We start from the raw sequence: 11,132 nt of genomic DNA on the forward strand, positions 1-11,132 counted from the left end.
CTTTTGTGACATCATATGAATGTCTGCTAGAAACTATGCCAGACCAGATCTGTAAAATATTCATTTAGGTGTGGACGTTTTTTGGTATTTCTACTTAAAAAAAAAAAGTCAGCATAGAAATCACGTCTGTTGGAAACACTTGTCAGTTTAGATTAAAGGACTGAGTGTTTTCAGGCAGTATTACAGTATTTAGGTGTTGCTGCACCTTCATTTACTTTCTAATGTCATCAATCTACTGGAACTGTAGGCAGCATGGTTTTGAAGAAGGAAAAACTGTGGAAAACATTTCCAGGATTTGTTGTAAAAATGATACAAAAACAGTGACGTTTGTGTTTTGTTTGCTACTAAGGTTAACCAGGGAGTTGACAGAAAAACGTTTCAGTGTGGCATTGTTTAAATGTGATAAATATCGTTTCTTTCCTTGAAAATTCTTGTTTTTATCTGTTGTATGAATACATATTAATTTAATTTAAAGACATTTAGCCAACACAAAAAAATAGCTACCATTTAATCATACATTAACTAGTAAGAAATAGGGTTTGATCTGAGAATTGAACCAGACAACCACCTAAGTAATGATCCACAGCAAAATCATCTTATTATTGCTCAAATTTAACCCTTTTCACATAAAATCCATGAGTCAGGATTTGAGAATTAAAAACTTAACGACTGAAGAACTATGGTAGTCAAAAGAATCTAAAAACTGGAGCTATAGTGCCAGTGTTATAGGGTTAAACACAGTGCAATTGAATCAAAAATAATCTGAAAATAGTTATTCCTATAGGCTCTGGAAGCATTATTGCTTAACTAACACAATTACTCAATCTGGAAAAGAAAAGGAAAAAAGATTAGAAATAGTAGCTGCTGTTTTCTCAGGATCTGGGCACATAGTACAGACGTGCAAGGAAAATGTATTGGAATAGGCGACTGCATCGATGTCGCATGTATTCACTTTATCCTAGTAGCACAAACTGGTTTTGTCATTTTAAGACTTAAAGCACCATTTTGTTTTCTCAGTGTTTCACTTACGCGTGAGACCAGAGTAAAGAAAAGAAACCTAGAAAACCATATGGTGGAGCTTGCTTTACATTTTCTCAACATGGTTACTATGATGAATTGGTATTTCACTTCAATTCTTTTCAGTGAAACATAACTACTCAGTGGAAGAGGGATTCAGTTCAGCTGGCTTAAAAAATAAATGAATAAATAAATAACTGAAAGGCCAGACCAGTATTTCTAGCTGCCTTTGTGTCAGACGAAGAGCAAAGTAGTTTTAGAAGGAAGATTGTAAAACAGGAAATCAGACAGTCTTCTCTGGGGAAGTTGACAAACATGTCAACACGGTAGATGAACAATGGTTAAGTTTTGTTTTTGGAATATTTAAATATACAGTAAGTAAGTTCAATAAATAAGAATAAATATGTAACTGAACTACAGGATTTTGAAAATACAGACTTTTTACTACAAAAAAACAAGTTTTCTGAAGCAATAGTGCTGTAATTTAACACCGCTAGCTGGTGTTACACCAATGATGATAAAAAAAAAACTTCTAAGTAGTTCCTCAAAGGAGCAGCTGATGCGAAGGTAATAACAAACCCCTCCCACTTTCAGTCAACTTTACAAACTAAAAACAGAGAAACGCTGGACTTCTAACCCATAAATGCACAGGCAAAATATGCTAATTATCTGTAGGGCAATACCAACGCTTAAGCTAAAACTTTTTGTCAAGAATGCCAACCTAAAACCATAGCAGTATGTTAGCTAAAGTGCCTTTTTCATTTCAGAGGAAATGCCTCATAAGTCACTTTTTGGCATCTGAGTGACCCTATCTTTGTTCAGCAAATGACAATAGTTTTTTATCTGTGACTAGTAGCTTACAGACCAACCACATTCAAATAAACATTAACTAACAGAGAAGCTAGCAAGCATGTGCAAAGCAGCCTTGCAAAAGTTGAAACCCCTGCCACAAAACAAAAATTCTGTTCGGTGTAAAAAAACAAACAAAAGACGATAAAAATAAACTCATTCAGTCTTAACAGATGCAAGCTAAACAGCACAGGATATCTATTTCATCCGCCAACACATCAGTAGAGCAGCTCAGAATATACTGTACACTCAACTCTCCAAGAGGAGCACAGAGTTACGTCAACGCTGGCGCTGCCCTCATGTCCGGTGCCATTTTGTCCTGTATCCTGAGACCTGACACCAAAGGGTTATTATATGCGTCCTCTAAAACAGAATGTTTATGTAGGAGGATCCATCTGTGAACTTCTGCCTAGAAACCCAGTTAAGAATTTGCAATGACCCCAAACTTTCTCTTCACTCCCATGTTTCCACTGTGGCGTGCAGGAGGACAGGAATGGGCTGCATTGAGACGACTAACATGAGCAGGGCATAGGAGTTAACGATGAACAAAAATGAGAAATAGGGATATGGATTATGCCATGATGGGAAGTATTTTTTTCATCTGCTTCTAATGGATATTTTTTTCATTTTAGCAGCTCATTTTTAGTTTTTTTTTTTCAGACAAAAACCTCTTTAAAATATATGAATTTATATTTGAAATGTGTAAAATGATGGTCTCTTGTTTCTTAGCATGTTAGAAGAGATAAATCTAACAAGTGGCTATGGAACAGAATCAGACCCTTCCCACATGGCCAGCAAATCTCTAAATATTGTTTCTAAGTCTGGGAAAAAATTAGCTTAAATCAAAAATGTGCGTAGTTTTACTAAACTCTTTCATTTAGGTGGAAATGCAAACATGTTTTATATTCATCAGTGCACCAAAAGTCTACCAGTCTGATTTAGTCATTCAGTGTTGAGTGCTTTGCACAACATTCATGATTTTTTGCTAGTTTGATCCTCAGGCTAGAAATGTACTGTTAAGTAGGAGTTGTGAAACTTCTAGTGACGTCAATTTTTAAGTGATAAAACACATTTAGATGCAACAACAACTCAGCTTATCTGTACATCAAGATTTACTAGATTAAAGTCAAACTATAAGGTACCATTGTAAGGACTAAAGTGTGAGAGTTCTTGCAATTGAATTGCTCACATCTGCATAAAGTACAACCTGTGTCACTCACAACTTTTTTGTTGTATATTTCTTATTACAAACATTATTTTTACTTAACCTCTTAAAACCTGGCATCTGCACGTAAGGACATAACTAATTTTGGCACATGATCAAACAGGAGCACGGTTGAATTAAATTTTATTTCAATTGACACCCACAAGAGTTTTGTAAAATTGAGTTTTATGACAAAAGGCAATTGAGCAAAATGTATACTTCTGACAGATATTTAATCAGTAAAAACATTTTTATTTAAGTTGAGAAAAATGACCACTTGAATGCCAAATCATTGCTACTTTTTCCATTTCAACACATTATAGTAGAGCATTGGTTGAATAAATAAACATATTTGGATACTGCATAAAAAAATGTATAAATAAAGTTATATCATTTTGTAATCCAAATATACACATCTGTGTCTTTTTTAATTGATTTCTATGGTTATATCACTAGTTTAGCTTTGTTTAAATCTCAAATTCACTTTTTTATTTATCTCAACTACTTTATATTTAAATAAATAACTTAAGTCATTGAAAGTATGGAAATATCATAAAGGTGAACATATTGTGCTCTGTAGCTGGGAAGTTCAATTGACAAAGTTTAAGCCCTTGTTTAAACACTGCGAGTGACACGACATGCTTATAACCAATAATTGATAAGAGTAAGAATGACATTGGGTTCATGATAAAGTCTTCCATTAAAACAGGTTGTTTGCCTGAAGTCGCTGTTTAGCTGTGGAGTCTTAAATGCTGTTAAATAAAAGCTAAACAGAGTTTTAGTTGGACCTTTTGTCAATGCTTGTTAGCTTTTCGTCGAGTGTGTTTGCTAGCTGTACGTAAGTGGCATGTTGCCTCCATCGTTGCAGATATAAAACTAACATCACCAGATGATTAACAAAACTAATCTTTGAGAATAAAACAAATATGAATTGATGGACATTCAAGAAGAAAAATCAGAAATATAGGGCGCCGCTCAGCATATCAGTGCTGATCAGGGCTCACTGAGCATGTGGGAAATTAGCAGATTTCAATCCCTGACTAATTGATGAGAGCATTTCTATTATTTACACATTAGGAGGAGGAAAGAATGTCTCTGGTTTTTAAATATAGACTACAATTAAATTATTATGTTAATAAAAAACAAAAAAACTTTTCTACCCTGAATTTTAAAGATTCTTCTAAACGACTTTCTGCCTTTAAACTTGAACAAATGATCAATCAAAGTGATTTTTAATAATACAGCTCTTAAAATAAAACTGATGAAAAGATAGTATTCTCAGTGGTGAAACTTAGTAATGAGGGGTGCGACTTATCAAAATATCAACAAAAGCCTTTAAAATTTGCCTAGTTTATTTTTGGGACTTTAGTATGACTTATTTTTTGTTTCGTCATGCATAGGGTGGTGAGGGGGCGTGACCCTGTCCCACATGTCATTGTTTGTTTGGGGCGGGGGGGGTGTTAAACTGGACTGGTAGCCAATCCTTCACATGAGCAAATGAGACAAGCAAACGCTCCGAGCTCACATTTACTCCTACAAACAATTTAAAAAATCATTACGTAACAGGCATCTGCTCCCAAACTTAAAATAGATTTTTCCAGTTTGCCAAAGATGACTTGCTGTGTGTTCGTTGAGCTTTCTGTTCGGATCACATTTCACTTTTGTCGATGAGGCATTAGGATGTGGGTCTGATGCTGATGGTGCGTAGAGGCTCTTTCAATCATTTATTCATTTGTGTGTTTGGGGCAAGACATTTAGCACTAATAAAAACAAGTGGGGATGGTTTGGAGGAAAACAGTGAGAACTCATTTGACTTGTAAAAATAAAATAATATTTTCCCCCCCAACGTGATTTATTCAGCTTCAATAAAATCCATGAGGTGTGTGGAAAACAAAATAAAACCGGAGAGTGCCGCTTGTAGAACCGGTTCTTTTATGGATGTCACGTCATCAGCGCGAGTTCTGAACCTGCTCTTGTAGCTTATTGTTTTAGTTCTATACCTAACAGACATGTGTTAATGAACAGATGTCGTAAGGTCCCGATTTCCATCAGGGTGAGGTCTGGACTTTGAGCCCTTTCCCCCTCAGTTATATGGTTGTATGAACAGTATAGATTATAGTGCTCTCTCTCATGAACGCTGTCCTGTTGGAGGATTCTATTTCAGCCTAGCAAGAAACCAGCCCAAATCACCCCCTCCTCATCACTGTTGTACTTCGGAATTGTTAGGAGGTGTTTGTACTGACACCGTTTAGGTTTAAATTTGGCACTGTGAAAACCCACATGGCTCCACTTCAGTGCCATCAGTTTACAGGACTCGTTAGCAGAAGAAACGACATCTATACAAGTCGTTTTTTTAAGTTATCTTAAAGAGATTTTAATCTAATATGATAAAAAAAAATAAAAATACATTATCTGTTAATTTACTACCAAGCACTTTGGCTGTTGCTTGAGTGAAAAGCTACAAAAAATAATAAAGGTATGAACTTTTTCCAGCTGAGATGTGAATCTTAACTTGGCTACAGTCAAACTGGTAGTCTGTAAAGAAGAGCTTTAAATAGTTTTACATCTATATTCTGTGTTTTCCTGCTCTCTGATTGTCTTGAAATGATCAGGTGTTTTTATATACATGTCAGCATACATTTAACCAAAAAAAAGCTCCAGAAATAAGCTTCTCAATGCACTATAAAAGGTGCATCTTATTCTCAATGTGTCACTAGTAAGTTTTAACTTTTTTTTGTTCCAAATGTTTTATTAACAGATTCTTTGAGTGTGTAATACATGTTTAGACTGACAATTATATCGTTAAAAGCTTCATTCTTCCCCTTTATTTTCCCATAAGGGTGTAGCTATGCGCCAACAAGCATCTGTCCCTCCCTGTGTGTTCAGAGTTATGACTACACCCTCATATCAGCTGAGTGTCAACCTGCTTTCTTTTTCTACAGCGCACCGTCAATTGTGAAATATGGCGGTTTTGCCCTCACACTGACTCATGACGTTAGTTTACCCGCAGATAACCCAACTGTGGTTTCACTCACAAAAATAATGAAATAGGAAAAAAGGGGTTCTCCTTAAGTTTATTTGTTATGCCTTTTTAAACATGTTCTAAAAATTTCTAACCTATTAGAATGTAGTATGCAGACTTAATTTAATATATAAGGATCTCTACTATCTGAAATCACAAACTTGTGTAAAATGTAGATCCTTCATGGACATTTATGGACCTACTCCAATCATCCTTTGAGTGTTTTAAGTTTATGATTATTTTTAGCCTAAACTTGAAAAAAAGGAAGTTTTCTGGGACATCCTTTCTGCAGAGTGGCAGAAGTTAATTAAAAACGTGCTTAAAGTTGTCTGGGTGGAAGCGTCAGCATGAAACAACTCCACCCCTTACTGAGAGCTTTCTGTTTACAAGTTAGCCTGCTAGCTTACAGCCCCAACCTAACACTTCTGGTGAAACAAAGATGGCGAGCAATATTGTACAGTTTTGAGCCGGATGCTGGCTTGTACGAGGAAAACAAAGACGGACATGGATCTAGTCGTCTGCAAGTGGATGCATCGGAATGGAGCAGAGCAACAAATATGATCTTTTATGAATAACATTTTTTTCGTCTGTTCCCGAATCACAACGACTTGATAAAAGAAATAGAAGTCCAACTTTGAGATTAATATTCTTAACATCGTCAGCAAAATGCCATGTTAAAACGCACACCATTTTCATTGATCTGAGTCCTAAAGTTTAAAGACCAATTCGATTTATTTTTAAAAATTAAGCATCGATTTTGTGTACATCTACTCCACATAATCTAAAACTCAAGTATCAATCCTTAAAAGATCTCAAATTAATGATGCGGTTTGGACACAAAAAGGCTGCAGCCTCAAAGAGAACTACCAGCAAACACAGATTATAATATTATATATGACGCAACGTCAGAAGATCAGTTTTAAGTGTCAAAAAGTCAAGCAGGAAGACGTGCTTCAAGACTCAGACTAAACAGCTTCCTAAATCAGCCCTGCTGTGCTGCAAGCAGTGGGAAATCCAGTGTAATTGCGTAGGCAAACTGGTGAATCACTGCTGTGGCGAAGGCAGAACCGACTGAGAAAGAGCCGAAAAAACCAAACACCAATGAAGGCCAAGTCGGGCCTCTACTCACAGCATTCTTACGACATAAATACAGCAGCTTATAAGACGACAGTCTTACCTGTCCAGTCGAGTTTTCGATGACTTGCAACAGCGGAACTCTTGACATGTTTGCAAGACTTGGGAGTTCTAAAAAAGATGGGGGGAAAAAATAGCGAGGCAATAAAGATCGGTCAGTGTCTCTTGTTCATCTAACACCCGTGGAGCTGATGACAGAGGCAAACGTCCGACAGATGTGCAGTGTTATCCAGCCAGAGGATTGACAGATATCCCGTGAATCAACAAGTCCAGTCCCTCATCCGAGGCTAGGAGTTAGCCGGCTAGCTAGGAACTAGCTAGTAGCGACTGATCGCCCCATGTTTCTGAACAAACAACAAGAAAATCAAAAGGTTTTCCTTTAGCGGGTATCTTTTTAAAAAACGGTCAAACTGTGTTAAGCATTGATCCGACAGAACTATAGAGTTGCCGTCTTTTTCTTGTGACGGTCGAACCAGCTAGCCACTTATGCTATCTTGAAAAGAAAAAAAAAGTTGGGCAACGGTTGAGTTGAAGGTACAATTAGGTGGCTAGCACGCTAACCTAAAGGTAGCTAACTATCCGACTGGGGCACAATTTTTTTTAAATATACATATATATATGGGGGAATATATATGTATATATTTTATGTTTTTAGGATAAAACTGCGTCGTCCGTAAGTCTGACTCTTTCTGTGCCACAGACGTTTCCTTTTAGGTTCGAAGCCAGGTTCGGTGTCTACAAACTTTCAGGCCAAAGTTATTCCCGGTCACGTCTCGACCTTCCCAAGTCCGGAAAAAACGATTTAAATATTCCAAGTTAATCCTCGAGGCAATGGGTTTGAAAAATAAAGATATTTGTTTTGGAAAGTGGCAGCATAGTAGGTTAGACACTCCAAATTAATTTGTTGCGCTGGCTAACTGGTTTGACGGCATTAGCCCATGTAGCTAGCTAATTTAGCGGTCCTTTTACAAGGCAAGGCTAACTGGTTAGCTGATCCCCGGCGACCGCAGCGGCGGCGACTGCCACACAGCAACCCGCAAAAACTCCAAATCCACGGAAACCGCTGGCGCGTTCCTTCTTATGTTGCGTGATTGGAATAAGGTCGTCCACCAGTGCTGCACTGCAGTGTAGCTATATACCAGCTCGTCCAGTCGGTACGCCGACTCTTATCCCAGCCAGCCGGAGACGGAATCATCAAGTTGTAAAATCCATTATTGGAGAAGTTGATTTTTCTTGTTCGGAGATGCGTGTCAGGGGCGGGAGAGGCAAGAAGGCGAGGAGCTGTGCCCGAATGCCGTCTGTGCGCACGATCCTGCCCTGATACCGGAACAAGCTCACGGCAACATGGCTGCTTGCACCACGACTGAGGGGGGAGAGGGAGGGAGCTCCGTGTTCGGCTGTTTTCGGCATTTTCCGGAACTGCCGCTGACTGCCCTTCCCTCTGGTCTAGAACCGGCAGGTGCAGACGTGGATGTAGCCAGGAGGGCCTGACGACTACATTTCTATGGTTTTACTCAATATATACTACTGTTTGACTCAATGAACGGTAGTTTTTTTATATTGGGGGAGAAATATATCGGGTTAAATATACATTTTCAAACATTTTTCAAAATAAAAGCGAAAAATATTCACGCTTAATTGTTTGTGTATAAACAAAGGAAATACTTTATATGTATTTAAATTATAAAAACTTTTCTAAATAAATGAAAATACAAATACATATTCAAGTAAATTTAACATAAATATTAACCCTAATAAAAATTAAAAAGTAATACAAAATATGAATTAGTATAAAACTTGTGAAGTCAGGCAAAAACAGCTTTATGTTAAAGAATGTCCTCTTTAAAATTACACATTTTTTTAATGAATGCAAATTATGAAAACAAATCTTCAAGTGACTGTTATACAAATATTTACTCCAGTAATAATAAAAATGTACAGAAAACAAATTAATTATGGGAAAACTTTTGAAATGAAGCAAAAAGTTTTAAATACTCAAAAAGCAAGTTCTAATTAAGCAGTATATGGAGGAATATTATTGTTGTTCAGACCTTTAATCTCTAAAACATGATGACATTTACTCTTTACTATTGGAAAAAAAATAAATTTGCCAAATTATTGATCATCCATCCATCCATCCATCTTCTTGTCCACTTCCTCCCTTTCGGGGTCGCGGGGGATTATTGATCAATAGTATTAATTACTATGTTTTTTTTAACCATAAATAACATTAAGTCTCTTATTTTGAAATTAGTATTGAATTTTTATAGTTGTCTTGATGTTTTGTGCACACTGGGAACAAACTGTAAATGTTAAAAACAAAAAGTTGAATAAACAGATAAAGTCTATTTTTGCTGAGTAGTTTATAATGAATCTAATTTGAAATTTATTTAGTAAAGCTAATGTTTAAAGTATATTTTTAGTTAACAATCATATTTAATCAATTTCAAGTGAACATGAAATTAATTTTTATTTATGTGTGTGATTTTTTTTTTGTTATTGTATTGTCTACAATTGCTGCTTTTAAAAAAAACAATGAAATCACATCAAAAGTACAAAATGTAAATGAGTGATTCAACTTCTTAGTTCCCACTTCTGTATGGAGAAATGAACACCCCATACAGATGCAGTGTTTCCTCCTTAGACCCAGTTTTGCAGGCAGAATTATTTAAATGCCAGGTGCATTACAATAGCAAAGTCACTTCCTCGTTCCCCTTTTATTGTCACTCTTTTTGTTTCTTCCTTTTTTTAAAGAACCTTTTTTGTTTCAAGGCAAAACGAAAAAAAAAGGGAGGATTTTTTTATGAAGTCCTAGCATTAAGGGGCAATATCTAGCTTTCAGTAGTTATAGTGGTGCAACGGGAATGGATGTGACACAGAGAAACCTATTACAAGTTAAAGTCACTTAGCCTAAAGTGTGGCCTATTTTTAAGATCTGCCATTCACAGGCGTGGCTGAAAGGTAGTTGAATCATGGAACTCCTACTATCTTGCAGCAGTCTAGTCAAATTATGGGCCTCCTTTGCTACCACAGCACTAAAAATAAAATGTAAATATACCCCCATGTTATCCGCTCGTGTGAGATGCAGCAGCAGCAGCAGTGGACACGTTCAAGTTACTTAGCAACAGCCATAGGCTCCCTGAGATGATTTGGGTATCAATGTATAGAATATTGGTCATGTCTGAAGATGTGCTTTCATAATCATTAATGGTGACAGAGGATAATAATGATAAAAAAAGATACATCAGGAAATGAAGAGGAGGCCTGGGAGACTTGTTGGGAATGACTGGGAAAGAATCCAGCTGGCAGGATTTCCAGATGAATCAAGGGAAAAATCAGCTTCCGTCATGATGAAAGGAGAGCCCTCAAGGGCAGGTTCTACACTGTAGGGGAATACAAACTCTTATTTTGAAATTAAAGACAATTATTTTTATAAACATACAAACTCGGTAACATCACAATTGTATGATGTTATTTCCCTTTTTCAGCAAAAAATCAATGTGGTTGCTTAGGAATTTTGTGAAAGTGTCGCCATCTGCAGGATGCCTGAGTATATTGCACATCTATCTATCTATCTATCTATCTATCTATCTATCTATCTATCTATCTATCTATCTATCTATCTATCTATCTATCTATCTATCTATCTATCTATCTATCAGGTGTTTGATGTCTTTCCTTCATAGCATTATTGTAATTTTTGTCAAAAATCGTGTTTGTGTGGCACAGCGCAAGAATGAAGTAATTACAGTAAACAGAATTATACAAATATACATATTCTGGGGGAAAATGCACTTAAATTCTTTCTAGTGACTCTAAAGTCCCACTCTGATCACCTTTTGATCTATTTTCAAAGAATTCCCTGTGTCTTTTTATTCATGATAATGTCGTTTTTTTTTTTTTTTT

At 36.4% G+C, this 11,132-nt stretch overlaps 1 protein-coding gene across 1 annotated transcript in view; it reads right to left on the minus strand.

The window, feature by feature from the left end:
- The window catches only part of mark2b (MAP/microtubule affinity-regulating kinase 2b), a gene marked incomplete in the record, with an annotated part of 43,145 nt that extends 34,543 nt beyond the window's left edge, over positions 1-8,602 (minus strand). The window contains 1 exon segment of the mRNA XM_024288165.2: positions 7,270-8,602. Within this exon segment, the coding sequence (XP_024143933.1) occupies positions 7,270-7,317 (48 nt within the window).
- Between the last annotated feature and the right edge of the window lie 2,530 nt (positions 8,603-11,132).

This window comes from Oryzias melastigma, linkage group LG18 (genome assembly GCF_002922805.2).
Source record: "Oryzias melastigma strain HK-1 linkage group LG18, ASM292280v2, whole genome shotgun sequence".
Classification (NCBI taxonomy): domain Eukaryota; kingdom Metazoa; phylum Chordata; class Actinopteri; order Beloniformes; family Adrianichthyidae; genus Oryzias; species Oryzias melastigma.